At 42.4% G+C, this 18,500-nt stretch overlaps 1 protein-coding gene across 1 annotated transcript in view; it reads left to right on the forward strand.

Annotated features, from left to right (window-relative positions):
• drosha (drosha ribonuclease III) overlaps nt 1-18,500 on the forward strand; it is a 146,274-nt gene that overhangs the window by 68,589 nt on the left and 59,185 nt on the right. Inside the window, exon 24 of the mRNA XM_085362786.1 lies at nt 8,766-8,836. Coding sequence (XP_085218912.1) covers nt 8,766-8,836 — 71 coding nt within the window. The remainder of the gene's footprint in view (nt 1-8,765; nt 8,837-18,500) is intronic.

Raw genomic sequence — 18,500 nt, forward strand, 5'->3', positions numbered from 1 at the left:
CAGCCTCTCCCCCCACCTTCTGTCCTCCAGTTTCATCTTTAGAAAAGTGATGAATAAACAGGGTTCGTGCTGTAAAGGAACCGGTGAGAAAACTTGCTGTCAGAGAGCACCCTGTGGTGATGGGTTTTTGGGTTGCTAACTCAAAAATATCGCCCACCCCTCTCTCGTCTTCCCGCTCACCGCAGACACACTCGCTGAGGGGCGCAACATGCACACGTACGCAAAAAAACCACAAAAAACGAGGCTTTCAAAGTCGTTTGCATCGAGAATGCCGTCTGATGTTGCTCCTCTTCTTTCACCGAGGCTTTTGTCATCTTCATTTCAGGTTTTTTTTTTTTTTTTTCTTCTTACTCAAACGCCTCCTTTAAGACCTTGTTGTCGAGCCGTCGATCTGTCTCCACCCTCCCCCGTCTCTGACTTAGTCTTTATATCCTTTTGCGTTTCTCCATCTTTCTCTGCCCCCCTCCCTCTACGATCTAGAGTTTGGGTGTTATTAGGTGAAAGATGTGCCACGAAGATGATGAGTCATGCTGTCACTCTGTCATCTCCCCCTCTCCTCCTCTTCCTCCTCCTCTTCCATCCTCACCCTGCAGCCCCACAGCACTCTCTCTCCCTCACTGAACAGAGCACTTCTTTCTCCTTACAAGACAAACTCTGATCGCTCGCACGTGCCGTAGGATGGTACGAGGGGCACGCGAGCACTGTCATTTCATCCTTGCGCACGCCGCTCCCTCTGACAGAGACGTCAAACCACCACTTTCTCAAAAGCAGCAGGCGCCACATCAACAGACGTGCACTTGCAGATGTGTCGCTGCCTCGTTGTCTGAAGTTGCCATAATGTTTTTTTTTTATTTTTATTTTTTCCCTCCCTTTTTAACATTTTTTTTTTCTTTCCCCGTCGGCGCGCTCATGCGTCGAATTCAAATGGGCCTCTTTCCACGCACGCTCCTTTTGAAAGCTCTGATGGAATATGACATGCTCATAATATTTCCAGGGCCCTGGCAGATAGCTTTAACGGCTTACTATGCATGTTTTCTGACCTTTGTTTTATTTGTTTCTCTGCCACAGTGACCATTGAACCTGGGCTGTGTTGGAAATGGCAGATAATCTCCTGCTTTGCATGGGCAAAGCTTTCTCTCCGCGGAGCTGAGAATGTGTCTATCTCCTAACCCTGAGGCAGGGCCATTCTCTTGCTCGAGACAGAGAGAGAAAGGGAAGGGAGAGAGCTGGAGAGAGGACGAATGGAGGGAGAGCAGTGGAGGAATGGAAAGCAAAGGCATCTGCAATGCAAATAGCTGCCCTGCAACCCTGAATAATTCAAAGTGTTGAATGGAAATCTTGCTTTTCTGATCCCTCGTCATTAACTTCTGCCGGAGTGGGCCATTCTCATTTGGGCTCTTTTGGCCTGCGCACCTCCCATTCTGTACAACGCCCCCCCCACCACCGCCCCCAACCATTCGCTCTCACCCTCTCCTTCAGTACTTTTGCTCTTGCCCACTTTACCTCTTCGTCTTTAGAAACCACTTTCTCCCACTGCTTATTCATAGAAACTCTGCACGCCTGTTGCCCTCCCGTTTCCCTCTCAGGTCCTCTTCGCTGATAAGCCTCGCCGCTTCCTTCCTACCAAACTGTTTGAAAAGAATTGCGAGAAGAAGAAAAGAGGCCCCACTCTGTTTTATGGCCCTAATTTCCTTGTACAGTTGATCTGTGGATTATACGCTGCCAGCAGCCATGGGGGATACAGATGGTGAACCTTTGTGAGGCCCCCTCTCTAAGCTCTTCCTATTAAAAGAACGCAGAGAAAGGATTATCTCTCACTTGCTGAATATCAGATTCATACACAATGCGCCCGGTGTATTCATTGAGTGAGAACTGCTCCTTTTGTTAATCGCGATGGTAGCAGCGGTGGAGTTGGTTTCATGCGCGCCCTCTTTTGTCTCTCCATCTCACCCCTCGCTCGAGCCTCATTTTTGAAACTGATGTTATAATGCACTTCGACTGCCTTTGTCACCGCCGCGCTGAAAAATTCTATTTTTATGATTTGCTTTTGTTTATTTTTTTGCCTTTAATGTGTTGCTTTCCCTGTCCGTCTGCTGCTTCATCCCCCATTGAGCTGAGAGGGAGCTTAATATATTATTTGATGGATTAGAGCCTGAGCGTTTTTGAATAATTCATTCTAGGTTATTAATGTGTCTGTCAGCCACTGGTGTTTCATATGCCCCTGACTCTGGGTTTTTATTGGTCACTGAAAGCCCACAGACATTGCAATCCCATTCCTAAACATAACGGTGTACAGTCAGCACGGCTGTCTGAATTAGACTTGTGACAATGTGGAGATTCATTAGACGCTGGCCTTCTCTGGCCATGACTGATATCCTCTGCACAGCACTGGATTCAAACTTGGTACATGAAGTAAAGGGCAAGAAAAAAAAGCATTTTTGGTCCTTTTTAATAAAAAAAAAAAAAGGACAATCATTATAAAATATGACTTTTTTTAATTTAAAGTATCATAGTCGGTATATCAGGTATCAGGACAGAGATGGTTATAAAAAAGCCCTTAGTGAACCTCCAGCAGACTTGGCCTAAGTTCATCGTGGCCCTGCATGTCGTGGCACCGTCCTGTTTGGCATTCCTCTGCATGGAGTTTGAGGATGGTGCCTCTGGACTGGCAAAATGGGTGCTGATCCCCCCATTTTCAGACGCAAGACTGGAAGGTGTGCTTCAATTTCAGAGGGATTATACTCTATGCCAGGATGCTGGTGAAGGGAATGCCTCAAATTCAGGAGGCTCAGAGTCCTCTTCATCCTGGTTGTTGAAGACTGGAGTGTTTTTTATTCTCTCAGATATACTTTGGGGTGCGTAGGAGTTTGGCCTTTCAGTCTTTAGTAGTCTCTCAGTGCTATGGGGGCTTGTTCCTGATGGGAATAGGATTTAGGCCTTTGCCGCCAATTCTGTTTTTATTTACTTTGTTTATTTGGCAGTTTTTAGTGTATATTTAATATTGATTTAGTGACAACACTTAGTTTATATTTTGTATGTCCTATACAGGACTTTGGCCAGCTGATGTTGTTTAAAATGTGCTACAGGAGACTTTGAGTTGACTTGACTTGACTTTTATGGACAGTATTTCTTGGCAGAGCCAAGGGGTGAAAGGTTTCCTGTTTGGTGGTCTTGGGGATCATGCCTGTGCTTTTTACTGATGATGTAGTCGTTATTGCTGCATTGAGAGGCGACCTCCAGCTCGCACTGAGGCAATTTACAGCTGAGTGCAAAGCTACTGGGATGAGAATTCACACTGGGTGAGGTCATGGTTCTCACCCAGAAAAGATTTGATTGCCTTCTCTGGGCTGGGGAGGAGTTACTGGTCCAAGTGGAGGAGTTCAAGTATCCCGTATCAAGGTTCATGAGTGGGGAAAGACTGGAGTGGGAGAATGCCAGGGGGATTGGTGCTGCAGACGCCGTAGCGGTCTGTAGTGTTAAAAAGGAAGCTGAGCGTGAAGGTGAAACTGTTGATTTACTGGTCGATCTACTTTCCTAGCCTCACCTATGGCCATAAGCTGTGGCTAGTAACCGAAAGAATGAGATCACAGATTCAAGCAGCGGAAATGAGCTTCCTCCCAAAGGTGTCTGTAGCTTTTCCTCAGATGGGATAAAGAGGTTGGTCATTCATGAGGGCTTCTGAGTAGAGGTACCACTCCTCTGGAAAAGAGTGAGTTTAAATGGCGCATGACTTGGATGCTTCCTGGACCCCTCGAAGGTGGGGTGTTTCAGGCATGTTCAACCAGGAAAACACTCTGGGGCATATCCAGGACTGGAGAGGTAATGCATGTTGGCTGGCTTGTAAACGCCTTGTCCTACTGGTAGAGCTTGCAGTTGGAGTCTCATAGAAGAATAGATCTGAATGTATTTGTCTGTTTTATATACGATTCAGCTTTTATTACATCGTTTTATTACATCTTTTGTTCACTTTTATTTTGAAAGCACATTTCTTAATTAAACCAGGCTAACAAATCAAGACAAAGGCTATAAAGAGCAATAAATAAGTTATGTAGTCATTTATCAACATAGCAAACAGGTGATCCAGGTTGGGGAAAAAGACGTTTTAGTGAACTGAACTTTGAGGTCTTAAATAGTGAGTCATTTCTCAGGTTGGTTATCTGAACATAAAGGCTTAAACTCGATACATTTAACAAGGGATTTGGAGGAAAATAGCACTTTCATATTCTATTCAGATTCATGTAAAATGCTGCTGAACTTCGGTCTTACGTCTGTGTTATTATTATTGTGAAGCTAAGTGAATCATAATGTCCTTTGGGCACGCTTGCTATGACTTTCATGGCTATTGTGAGATGTTTAATAGTTGTAGACCTCCTGCATTTCGCACTGGATTCTCAGGCAGAACTGACAACTGAGTGTTGAATGCACTGGAGCCCGGAGACTGCAGAGTGATTTGGCCAGGGCATGATGTTACTGCAAGATGAGCTGTAGAGAGATGCTAGCATTTAATTACCAGTCGAGCTGTTCGGGTGTTTTTGTGGGCCGTGTGTCTTCAGGGCGTCAGCTTCAAGTTTGCAGGCTGACGGGGTGGCCTGAGAAGCACACATCTCCGTTTAATGATTGCGGCAAGTTGCGTGTTTGATTGGATTGCTTTGGGGCACACTCTTTGCATGGACAGCCTCCTTGTCAAGTGTGTTCTCGCTAGACTTAACTGCATATCTTGGTTTCTTCATCCACTGGGCCCTTTGATTGACACCAAAGGTGTTGCTTTGAGATTTTTAATACCTTTTTAAATCCCTTGAGGCTCTCCTGGTTTCTAACCGCTTACCCCTACATTCTCCTTCCACTTGGAAAAAGTTTTGAAAATCTTATAAGAAGCAAAAAACTTTGAATTTCAACAACTTTAAAGCCTCCATTTGGGGAACTTTCCAAATCTGCAGTGTCATCAGAACATGAAGAAAGCTGCCTCCCGGCCACACCCACTCTCCCCGTAGCATCGGTGCTCGCACACATGAATGCGTTATGAGTAGTAGTTGAAAGACATTGAGAAGTTGGACTTGAGAGGGAGTTCTTGCACTCTCACAGCTGGTTTCCAGAGGTAACATCTGCTTTGTAGCAGCATCTAGAACTGAGGTCTGCATTATGGTAAAACCACAAATCTCAGCGCTGCTGCTTAGTGGAAAACATCCTGTAGGCGAACCACTCCTGTCTCTAGAGCCTGTCGCGGTCGGCCTCAGTGAGACGCTCGCCTTCGTCGTGCCAAGATTACAGAGGGCTTTCCCAGTGATACACATCTGCAAGGGCTTTAATGTCTTGCTGTGCTGACTTTAAAGAGGCTATAGATTTACAGATACTGATTTATAGGCATATTCTGTTTCACATCTAGGACGGTCCAAAGCATGGCGAGAAACGAGTTTTTGTCTAATAGCCACTGTGGCTGCTGTCTTCCAGAATTCACAAGCTCCTTTCATTAGTTTAGCACTCAACTAGATTTTTGTATTAGTAAAGGGTGTCTAAATGATTGAGTGTTTTACTTGCCAAAGTGGCTGCTGGGTGAGACAAAGTTGGCAGGCTTAATCAAATTTTACGAACATTTGGGCAATGGCTGGTAGTAATTTCCCATTCTGTTTAGAAGTAAAGAGCATGAAAAGCACATAGAGTGGGAGTCCATTTGTGATTGTTTGTGTGCTAGGTGGTTTGTTTGTATTTCTTTATGGTTTGGTTATGTAGGCAGCATCTTCACTGTTTGTGTGTGTATGTGTGTAAATGGCCTGTTAGCCATCTGAAAGCAGTTTCCCCTCCCCAGATGATGAATCCCTCATATGTTTTTGATGTCGTCCATGAAAGCAGTTTGCGCATTTAGTCTTGCGACCGCACCGCGCCCCATTTCCACTGGCTCATTTATGCACATAATAAAAACCGCTGCACGATTGTATACCCAATTTGCCAGGTGGTTATTGCTTTCTAAATTGAATGAGCCACCCTAAGTGTGATGGTTTGAAGTTGTATGCAGCTTAAAGGCACCATGATAGTTCCACTGATTTTAGTAGAAACAGTAGAGGAGCAAAACAACAAAGGGGAGTTGACTTGTGAAAAGAAGCTGACTGCTGCAGCAGAATGAGCCGAAGAAGTGGCGTATCATTCCCATAGAGGGAGAAATTTGGAATACTTGTCTTGTTCTTTGCTTGCTGTGGCAGCAGATCTCCTCATTTTGGGACCAATCTTCAACCAAATTTCTTCCTTTGTCCTGTTCCTTTTGTGTGTTGGCGTATGCACATGTTGTGCAGAATATTATGTTTTTATCCCCCCCTCGCAATTCAGGTTTGATTCAGCGGACATCTGCACCAACACTCATGTCCAAGATTGTGGGCGAGTGACAAAAAGATATTATACTTTTGTCCACGTTGTCCGTGGGGGGGTTCGAAGATGAAGTACATATGTCTGTATGTGTTTGTCGGGTCTATTCACAGCCCAAGAAGTACACAGCACTGCTTTAAAAAGAGTGCTCACTCCAAAATCAAATGAACATATTTCTCTTGTGGCATGAAGTGCTGTTTATTCATCAGAATTGTTTTGGTGTGAGTTGCCCAGTTTTGAAGATATCGTCTGTCTGCCTTATATTACATATAATGGAACTAAATGACACCCACCTTGGGGTGCTTAAAAGACCAAAAATGCATTTGAAAAACTCAGCAGGAATGTCCACTTTCAGGAATAATGACTCAGTCACTCTAAGAAAAGAAAAAAAAACCCACAAAAACTTCATTGAGCAATTTTATGTTGCTTTCTGAAGTCTGCTGAAGTAAGAGGCAAATAGATAACCCTTTCCTGCTCTTACTGAGCACTCAAAGCACTTCTGCATTTCTACGTGAATGATGGATGGATCATGTATGAACGGATGGAAAGGAATTCGGGATTCATTGTCTTGCCCAAGGACACTTTGCTGGGGATCAATCTGCCAAACTTACTATTAGTAGATGACAGCTGCCAAGCAGTGTAAACTTTTAGCCATTAATTTGGATCATTCATTTTTCTTTTGTGTCACAACTGTGGGCCTTCAGTCACAAACCGATGCATACTTTTTGCACTGTGATTACTTGAAATTGCTCAAACAAGGTTTGTGAGCGTTGACGAAGTCACTTATTTCTGAAGTGAGACATTCTTGCTAGGTTTTTCAAAGCTCTTCGAATAACAAAAGACAAGTGCTATGCTGCTCCACTATATTGAAGAGAAGGCAAGTCATTTGAAAGCCAAAATGTCTAAAAAGTGGCAACTCACGAAACAGTCTAAACACAGACCAGAAGGAAAAAAAGTTCTTTTTATTTTGGGGTGACCTGTCTCTTTTAAAGCTGCATTCTTCACAATGGCCAGTAGGGGGTGAGACCTCTGGTTGCTGCAAGTTCATGGGAAAAAGTGGACTCAGTAACTGCCTGACAATCACCAGTTGTTGGGAAAAATGTGCATCTTCTAATCGGTTGGTGGGTGGTTGCAGAGGTTGCTGGCTGTTGCTAAAATAGTCGCCTGTAGTTGGCAAAGTTTGCACCTTTCCAACTGGTTGCTGAACGGTAGTGCAATACAATCTCGAAATAGTGACATTTCACTTTCAGAATAAAGGTGGTCCGTTACTGGTGCGACCAGCGTGTTTCAAAAGATATGTTTTCTTTTGAAGGCGGACAATCTCTGTTTCTGGTTTGTGCCACATTTTTCATTTTCACTCCAGCTTGATCAGCAGTTGCCGAATGTTGAAGACAAATCAGCATCTTCCATGGAAACTGCAAGCAACTGCACCAGTTGAAATCTGGAGGTTTCTGGTGCAAGACCAAATATCTCTTTAAAACAGTTTTACCTACAAACTTCCAGCAATCACTCGCCAACCAGTTGGGGAATGTACATTTTCCCTACCCACCAGTAGTTGGGGTTGGCTGTAGCTCAGGCGGTAGAGCACTGATCGGAAGGTTGGTGGTTCGATTCCTGGTCTGCATGCCAAATATCCTAGGGCAAGATACTACTAGGAGATACTTGGCTCTCCTATGCATCCATCGGAGTATGAGTGTGTGTGAATGTTAGTTGGAAAGCACTTTGAAAATGTGTTTGTGTGAATGGGTGAATGCACAAGTTGTGTAAAGCGCTTTGAGTGCTAAGAAAAGATCAGGGTTTAGTGTAAGCCATGTCCTCGTGTTTGACAGTTTGGTAGATTTCTTGCTTTTCATGTCCTGTTTCACAAAAGCAAAGAATTCTCAATTCGGATCCACAAACAAATTAGTCACCTTGGCTAAGACCATTTTATAAATGCTGTCCGTGTTCATGCCTAAGCATGTGAGGCAGGCCCAGCATGACAGAAATTCAAGGTTTCTTTGACCTTAGCTGGTTACATCTCGGAGTGGTGATGCAACCATCTCTGCCTCCCTCCTCCTCGTCCTTCTCATCCTGCTCTCTGACAAGGGGGAGGTGGATGTGCACTGGAACCCTGAGGTCATTTCACCATGAAAAAGCAATAAAAATGCACTCCTACTTTTAAAAAAGCAATTATAACTCATTGCGGAGTTCAATTAATTTTAAGTTTTCCATTAGCAAAGAACTCTGATATTGCCTCAGATTTGGTAGAAGTTTTTTACACCGCACTGGTGGAAGGACGTGCTTTTTCACACTAATGTTAAATAACATTTCACATGTTGTACAAAGTAAGGTTCACAAATTGCAGCACAGCTACATTGTTTGCACACACCTCTAAATAAAGTAAGTTTCTTATTTCCTGTTTTTCATTTCAGGGGCCGTGTATTTGGAAGGAGGCTTGGACGAGGCCCGGCAGCTCTTTGGGAGGCTGCTTTTCAACTCTGAGGTAACTGACTCTGATTTGGTGTCTGCCCTTTGCCACACTGTGGTTTGCTGCACAGGAAGCGTATTTGCAAGGGTATGCGCATCTCTCTTTGAATCACAGAGCTGAGCGGCAGACAAGATTTTCTTATTTCGATCTGTGTAAGACGTCTCTTTTATTCTCTCAAACCCACACACAGCATGTTTTGGCAACATACCACACATTGCATATTATTGAGGCCTTGCCAGCACCAGAACCTGAGATCTCACAAAATCTCGCTTTATCCTGTTGTACTTTTGACTAGCTGCTTTTTGTGTGTACGCTGATATGCACAAAGATGAAACAATATAACTGAGGAAAAAATGAGATGTGGATTAATCCATAGCAGGAAAAACAGCTCATGTAGTTTGAAAAATTAACTTGAGGATGTTGAATATTGCAGATCGCCACTCCTGAGCAGGACACCTGCTATTGTTTGTAAGTGTGTACGTGTGGATGAGCTCAGCAGGCATGCATAATTAATAAATGAATCAGTATTTTGCATTTATCTTGGCTAGAGATGTTCTGAATCAATCAAATAACTTGCAGCTAGTCTAGTAAGTAGCAGCAGGCTTGCTTCTAATTGGCTATTGAGGTTGTTTGCTGAGAATCAGTCGGTGACTCCCACACACTGTATGACACAAAGAACTCTATCAAACAAGTCCTGTAGTCTTTGAGAAACCAGATCAGAGACTTCAGGGCTGAATCTTTTAAAACCTCACACCACAAAAGTTACCAGAGAAGATGATCATCAAGTGAATACATATCATAATTGTCTTAAGGGTTCGAGATCAATTATTCAGTGTTCTGTGCCAAACTCTACCTTTTTACTAAGTTTTTTTTTTTCACTTTAATTGATTGAACAGCTGGCCTTGATTCTTTTTTCTTCCCCCCTTCAGTTGGCCGAATTTTACAGTGAGTTTCTTCCACTGTAAGGCTGCCTATTGAGTATTTGTGTCTGCCTGCAAAGCTGAAAATGTCCTTGGTTCTGTTTTGCTGTCATCCTGCAGCCATGAAAATCAACAGGAGTTATCAAGCTTTTCATCTGTCTTCATGCAGAGGTTTTTATTTGTTAGAACAAGACATTCCCCTTTAAAAACATATTTTTGAGTCCGTGGATGTGGATAAAAAACCACTATAACGCAAGTATTCTTACATCCTTTTTATGAATAGCAGTCGAATGTTTGTTGGAACAGACTGAGGATAGGGTACATTAGATATAAAGGCTGATTTAAAAACACAAACATGTGTACAAAAGCCCCAATCGCATAGGCCTAGAGACCAGACACCAACCCCCTGGCAACCATCTGTCGATTAGGAAAAATGTGTAATCCCCAGCCAGATGGGAAATGTTGGAAGTTTCTAATCAGTCAGTAAAGAAATATAAACTTTACTGAAAACCTCCTGTGAAAACCTTGGCCCCAACACGTTGCTGCCGTCACATGTAGCTTGCGTGGAAGATGGAAACGTTGGCAAACACTTGCCAACTGCTTGCCGAGTGATAGTGTAAAGTGCATGTTCTGAAAGATGGTAGTTATGATGTTAAGTTGCTACTTTTATTTTGAAGGTGAGCATCGTCCATTTCTGGTTTGCATTGTACTTTTTCAAGTTTCATTGCTTCTTGGCAGTAATTGACGTAGGGTTGCAAACAATTTGGTTTCTCCCATGCCAACTACAAGTAAGCGGGGCAATCTGCTAGCGACCCAAGCATTCACACAAGGGTTTCTGACTGAGGCCAAATGCAGATGTATAAATAGGGCTACAGAGAAAAACTGCTGGTCCATATATAGTGATGGCCTTGGACACTATGTTTGGTATTTGTTGTATCACACAGGGAGAGGAACATTGACTGTGCTTGTGAAAGAATTATCAGTGTGATCATCCTTCTATTTGTGCAACAAAGGCAAACAAAGTGGACAGTGATTATAACGTGAGGTGCAGAATAGTTATAGCTTAAATTGTGCTCTATCTATATTCTCTATTTGATCTTGCTAATAAAGATAAGAACTACAAAGAACTGTATCAGAGGATCTAAGATTAATGGAGGAATAAGGACATTCAAGCTCAGAGAGGCTGAAAGGACTACACAGAAGCTAAACCATTCAACACTTCACTAATGAGCAAGATCTTAAAATCCATTCTAAACTCTAACAGGAGGCTATAACGGTGGCCAAATTGGGATGTGTGTTCTATATTCTTTGGTCTTTTTAAAAGTTTCCCTTCAGATGTTTGATTCTCCTGGAGATGAGCAAAAAGTGAGTTAGCGTGGTCAGTATAAGAATAATAAAGTTATAAGTCACTTTCTTCTAGTATAAAATGCACAAAGATGATTTTCCTACGCTGCGTGCATAACCTTGAAAGTTCAGTGGGAATATAAAAAAATCTGTCATTTTCAGATAAACACTATGACCCTTAAATGATGTTCAGGTACAATGTAAATTGCACATTATCTTTCCGTGTGGTCTTACCAGCTGCTTGGACCTCATACATCTTTGTACTCATCTTTCTTTTTGATCGTTACACATCTGGGAAGTTTTGTGACTGGGTTTTAGTATGGTTGTTGACAAGATCAGCAAGCTAGGATTATTTTTGCTTTAGACTGGGTAATAAGCAAGGTTGGAGACATAAATGAAGCATTAAGATGAAGGAGGGTTCTCAAACAGTAATGAGTGGTATATGGTAATGTCAGTAGAACAGAACAGAAGAACTACCAACATGCAGCTAGCTTACCTAGCATGGGCTCTGTGGATAGTTTGTTGGTTCTTCTCGGACAGAGGAATCGGCTCTTCCACATTGGTGCCTGTACAGCACTGAACAGCTTTACACTGTCAGGTCTTTCTGCTGGTTATACATCATAATAAGCTCCATTACTGTCTGGAGAGCTGTACACAGTCAGTACAAGGAAGAAAGCACCATATTGTGGCTGTTTTTAGCAAGTGAACTTTACAACTTCTAAAAAGTTGTTACCAAGTTGAATTCTTATGTCATTGCACTGACAACACTAAACTCTCTCCAGTGTTATCATTTTGAGTATCCCGAGTATGCAAGGCTCTCCTAAATGTTGTTATCAGAGTCTGAATCCACCACCTTCAGGTCCAAACATGTGGTTGTCGGCCAGAAAAAGATGTGGCCTGTTTTATCTGGATTAGGGAGAGGTTATTACCCCAAGTGAAGGTGTTCCAGTATTTCAGGATCTTTGGTGCATCAGTAATGTAGGTGTTGTAGCAGACCATTGTGTGAAGAGTGTATAGGAATTTCTTTTACTTATGTATTAATCACATTCAGGACTCGCAAAATCGCTAGTCCGACGTCCCGGAGCTAGCGATATCTCCAGTCGGGCGACCAAAATCTATCTCAGCCCCGCCCGTCTGTAGGGTGGACATAGGCCATGCTAGCGATATATCTAATCTGGCCTGGTACCACGTCAGTATCCACCAGGAGATTTGGGAAACCCTCCTTAGATACATGTAAATGGGCATCTTCCTGCCAACTTTATACAGCTGCTTTAGACTCATCTGCAAGACATTTATTGCAATGGACTAGCTATTTATATATCCATTTGAAAAATGTAAAATCTACTTGTATCGACCAGTGTCTGCAGCTATCCACACGTAGGTCAACAAGTGAGTATAATTCTGGTGTTTGAAAGAGCAAAAATTAGCTTTAGAAATACAACTTCTTGCCACTAGAAGATAGAGTAGAGTACACACAACCCTACAATTTGTGCTATACTGACAGGTAAAAGTACCAGGCGTCTGTTGATAAACATATTCCCCATGGGGTTTAGTGTTGGATGTGATCATGGTTTGTGAAATGCTTTACATAATATTGGCGCTAGTAATATATTTGCAATTAAATGCGATCAATAAGTTCATCTCTACAGTAAGATGAAACCCATTTTTCTGCCATGCCAGTTGAAATGGTTACAACCTCTAATCTGCCAACTCACGGTTAGAGAAGAAAATAAAAACAAGATGCTTTTGGGTTCAAATACAACCGTTGCCACCACTTCTTTTAATGCTCTGTTTTCTTGGTTTCTATGGTGACATGTTCTCTCTTTATTTGGACAAAATACACAGTGCAGGCACAAAACATACTTCCTGTGGAAATACTATACTTAAAGGTTTATGGCGCAAAAAAAGCGTAGCAATTTGTATCCATGAAAAACAACAACATAAACATATTGATTAGTTTGCATGCAACTAAAATTCCCAGTAAAAGTTGAGGGAAGTTCGACTTTAGTTTGAAAGTTTTCAGACATGCAGACTGAGGATTGAAATAGTATGGCTTGACAACCCCCACTCCCATCCCCACCCCCTGCTGAATGAATCCTCCTGATGGCAGCTCTGTTATACAAAGCTGAGAGGAGACAGATGGACACAGACCAGAAAGCCAAACACCAGCCGGGTGGTATGATGGGTATGCGGGCGGGGAATTGGAGGGGCAGACCGGCGAGATGGACAGGCAGGAGAGTCTGCAGAACCACTCGAATCCTTCTGTATTTCTAGCTTAACACGTCAAAATGGGTCTTCACACATTATATTACTAAACTAAGGGATGCAGTGCAAAACGGAAGGACTCTACTTTTTTTTTTTTTTCTATCGCACCCTTTTTGCTGGTGTTGTATTCCATTCACACATGGGTGATCAGTCACATGCACTCCTTGTGTAACAAAAGGATGCTGCCTGGTGACTCTCTCTCGCTCCCTTTTATTTTCTCTCTTTCCTTTCCATTCTTTCCCCCCACTCACACCCCAGGATGTCATTACCCCCACAGATGTTTCCCCGCGCTCTTATGACAAGTCAAAACAAAAGCTCCACAACTCCGGAGGTAAAATTCAGAGCCGACTACCTAAAACAAAGCATGCATGTAATTTCCACCTCAAGACCTAGTCAGACAAACCGTATCCTCAGTTTTTTTTCACCCTCTCTGTTATTCCCTAATTGGTATGGCATTCATGGCTGGAGCGCAACAGTTATTTCCGTCTCCTTGTTTTTCTCTCAACACGTCACCTTTGCTGGCTCTGGTTCCCAAACAGCGGAGCTCTTGCCGAGGATGGAATCTAGCTTCATTGCACACAGAAGCCCGGAGGAAACAATAGATGCTAATTTGCTAATGACATTACTGTGGAGGTTATTAAAGCATCAGCAGAGAGGCAGGAAGCATCTTCTTCAGGGGGAGCTGCTCGATTGCTCCCAACCTGGACTCAACAGCAGTGCAATATTGCTGGGAAAAGATGTTGATGCCATGTCCTGAGGGAAGTACCTCTTTTGAGGAGCAATCACCATAATGATCTCACTAGTTGCCCATCGGCTAATCTGTTGGATTTTATTAATACCACCACACAAGCATGCACACATACACTCAAAGGCCAAATTTAAGAAAAGGTTGCTGTGACAACAAAGTGAGCCACTGTGGCGCGGAGATAATAACTTTTGGTGATATGGCTTAGCCACCACCTTTCTTTTCTCATTTCTGGGTGCAGTGCCAAAAAGGGTTTTAGAGCAGCTTGATTTCAACACACTCAGGCAGAGAATGAAAACCATCTGAATTTTTCAACTCTTCACCACACTTTGATATCAATAGAGGAAAAATAACACAGAATCAGGTTTATTTACTGTCTCTCCCCCCCCACAAATGTTGCCTATTCTGACATTATCCCTAAACCTCTGAGATGGGCTCAGAATGCCCATCATCACTACCAACAGCCATGTTCAAAGTGTTCATTTAAACTCCTTTTAGACTGGATCTGGACTACTGCATTAACTGTTTAGCAATTACATTCCGAACATCAGTCATCAGTCTTGATTGTGTCAGCTGTGTCATCCTGATGGAAAGGCCAGGGGTCGGCAACCTGCGGCTCTTTAGTCCGTATAGTGGGCTCCGCGTGGTTTGGGAAAATAAATTAGAAGTATTTAGCTGAAGTGTATTTTATTTATGTTAGTTCTTTTTAAACTTGTAGTTCTAAATTGTTAGATTATTGTGATATTGAAATATAAAAATATAATTATATTTTATCATTTTTTTCATCGCTCAAAATAAACGTCACACTCGCGGAAGCCGGTATACCCGCCAAAACGGCGTGCATTTACCGAGACTTTCAACCCCAGGTAGGCCAATTATGGACCTTCGGATCCACATTATGTCAGCAGCTATTCTCCACCATAAACTATGTTAAAAACAAACACCGCTCACGCCTCACAGATGACAGCTTACAGTCCTGTGTAAAGTTGAAAGTGACTTCGTACAGCCCCGAGTTGCAGACGCTGTGCACAGAGGTTCAGGAGCAGAAGTCCCATTGTAAACATACCACGGCAGACCCGACGATGTTTCCATGAACACGCTTTTCAGCATCCCTTTATTGACCACTTTTCACACACGGTTGCTGTACGCATACAGCCGGCTGTAGCTTTTCAGCTCACAGCCCGACACACACCAACAAAACAGCATAGATAGCACAGACGTTAAGGCGGTGAGGTTGCGGGTGCCGCTCAGGTGCGTCCGCCTCCCCTGCAGCGGCGCTGCAGACCACGCCCCGCCACACACATTAACCAGGTAAAATACATACTTAGGCAGAATATTGCAAATATCTACTTTTTTTATTTTTTAGCAGCATAGTGCTTTTTTCCAATTATCTTTTAAAAGTCAGGTCAAGGCTCCAAAAGCCCAAAGGCGATATAAGGGTGGCGGCTCACAACAGTATTTGTTTGCTACATGGATCATTTTACTTCAGCTGGGTGTCGTTCCTTTTGTTATATTTAAGAGTTCAAAATGTGTTAATTACATAAATAAAATGTAATTTTCTCTGTAGCACTTCATGGATTTCATAAGCAACACACTTTAGTTGTTCACACAAAGCATAAAGGTAAAAAACAATATATACAGTGTTATCTTCATTTTAGATGTCAAAAAGTATTTGCGGCTCCCAGGGTTTTCATTTGCGTGGAAACCGGGTCCAAATGGCTCTTTGGGTGTGAAAGGTTGCAGACCCCTGGTATAGTGACTCAAGTGACTACCGGTTGCATCCAAGTAATGCAGAATCTTTGAACCTTGAGCAGATGAGCCACAGCAGTAAAGGGCCTGGTGGTAGTGTAATGGTATGGTGTTTATTGTCTTGGCACACCTTAGATCCCTTAGTACAGCGGTCCCCAACCTTTTTGTTTTGTGCCACGAACCGGTTTATGTCCAACAATATTTTCACGGACCGGCCTGTAAGGTGTCGCGGATAAATACAACAAAATAAAATGAGTAGCGGTACCAAAAAAAAAAAAAGATTTATTCATAACACACGGGAACAAACCCAGGGAAACCGAGTTAACGATAAAAAGGATTTTAAAAAATAGTGATAAAAACCCTGAAAACCATAAATTTCACACTCAATCATCGACTCTCGTGGCCCGGTACCAAACAACTCACGACTCCGTGGCCCGGGGATTGGGGACCACTGCCTTAGTACCATCTGAATGTAATTTAAACAACCACAGCCTTCCTTGGTATTGCTGCTGAGTATAACCATCCCTTTATAACCCGAGTGTACCCATCTTCTGTTGGATGACTCACCACGTCACAAAGCTCCCAATCATTCCAAGCTGGTTTCTTGAACAATGGAACGGGATGTCATTATGGATTTACAGCTGATACATTTTTTTTATGCTGCCTGTGATGTAGCATAACTTAAGCAGCAAGGAAGGTGATAAGTAAATAGCATTAGCAGACAATTGAAGTTCTTTTTAAGCATACTTTATTGCTAGCATCTCCCTTTTACCATAAAACAATCAATCAGGCATGCAAAAATCCCACTGGCTTTATACAAGACTTTGCCCACACCTGACCTCGTTAGTCCCTACCATTGAACAAAATAGGTCAAACCAAATAATACAATTCTAAACAAAGAACAGGAATAAAGTCATGCATGAAACTGACAAACTCATTTACTCAACTAAATGGTTTGTAAAGTAAAACACTGCATACAATATAACTCAAAAGGCTACTTTAAAGAAAACAAACAATACTATACAAAATGAAAACCCTCCATTTGGTTACACCCAGTGATCCAATCATTGACCTCATGACCCTATATAAACAGGAAGTAGTGGGCGGCCCTTCCCATACACCCGTCTCACATACAGGACCTGAATGCACAACATGGACACCATGGTAAGTATAACCAAAGCAACATAAAGAAACATAATTTACTAGACATGTGCCTGTAAACAGAAGAAAATTCAGATGATCTGATGGTTAGTAGTGTTTGCTTTAAAACACATGCATGGATGTAAAGAATGTAACTACTGCTACCACAAACAAAACCCGGGATATTGTGTGTTAAGAGAAGTTACACCAGCACTGTCTAAATTAAAGCATTATGGCTGACTGTAAAATAACAGAAGACAGAATAACAATATACGCAAGTGACAAATGGCAAATGAATTCTGTCCTAGCCACTTTGTCACACTGCCATGCTAATGAAGCTAAATCTCTGAGGAATGTTTCTACGACCTTGCTGAATCTGTGCCATCATGAACTAGGGCAGTTCTGAATGCAAAAGAGGTCCAGTCTGGTACTAACTAATGAAACTTTTCTTTAGATATTTATAACTAGCTGCTTCAACAAACTATTTTTAAGGAACAAAAATCACCAAAATTATCTCACTAGTGGCCCATCAGCTAATCTGTTGGGTTTTTAGTAACACCACCACAGAAGCCACCACACACTCAAAAGCCAAATTTGAGAAAAGGTTGCTGTGACAACAAAGACAGCCGCTGTGGCGCAGAGATTAATAACTTGTGGTGACATGGCATTGCCACAGTCTTCTTACTTTACTCATTTCTGGGTGCAGTGCCAAAAAGGGTTTTAGGGAAGCTCAACTTCAACACACTCAAGCAGTGATGGAAAACAGTTTGAGTTTTTCAAGCCTTTCCCCCGCTTTGTTGGCATGTATTCCAAAATGAGTGTTTTTGCAAAAAGTAAATTAGGTTTATTAGTGGATTTTTAAATGTGACTCATTCTGAGTGGTTTTTTTCCCCTGTGGGTGCTTTTCTATCTCTTTGTGTACCAGTAGAGTGTGCTGGGTTTATATGATCATACAGGTGACCAACTCGCTCCATGTTAAGGCCACCTCAGTGTCTTACAGCAACAGTTCCTTTGTACCTATAATTTAAATTCAAGCTATTTTGTTGTTTGTTTCTTTGTAAAAGAAGAAACACAAAGGTTATATGAACCACAAGCGTGCGCTTCATTTATCTTTTCACTCTGGCTCTCTTTACCTGTTTGACACCCTAGTGTCCCTCTCCATTCGTTGTGCAATTTGAACCGTTTGTCCAGTTAAGCATAATATTGCCAGTGTTTGAATGAGAATGTGTATGCTTCTACTGTGTCCTTGCTTTGCTAATAGCCTGGAGAATGAATGCATTCACTCATTCACGGGCCATTTTCTATTCACATACACTGTTCTGCCTACACTCAGAGGAACTGTAAAAGGTGTGCTCTTAACCTCAAATATAAATTGCGTGGTACACTTCACCAAAAGAATCGACGTTAGTTCACATATTTAGAAGATCACCTTGACCACTCACTGACAGAAGCCTTTGTTCTGGACTTTGGGCTGCTTTTATATCAGTATTGATCAACGGCGCTATCTCTTATTGAT

The sequence above is a fragment of the Diplotaxodon limnothrissa genome, linkage group LG9 (genome assembly GCF_057381915.1).
Source record: "Diplotaxodon limnothrissa isolate DT_005_m linkage group LG9, D_limnothrissa_male_GT1.1, whole genome shotgun sequence".
Taxonomy (NCBI): domain Eukaryota; kingdom Metazoa; phylum Chordata; class Actinopteri; order Cichliformes; family Cichlidae; genus Diplotaxodon; species Diplotaxodon limnothrissa.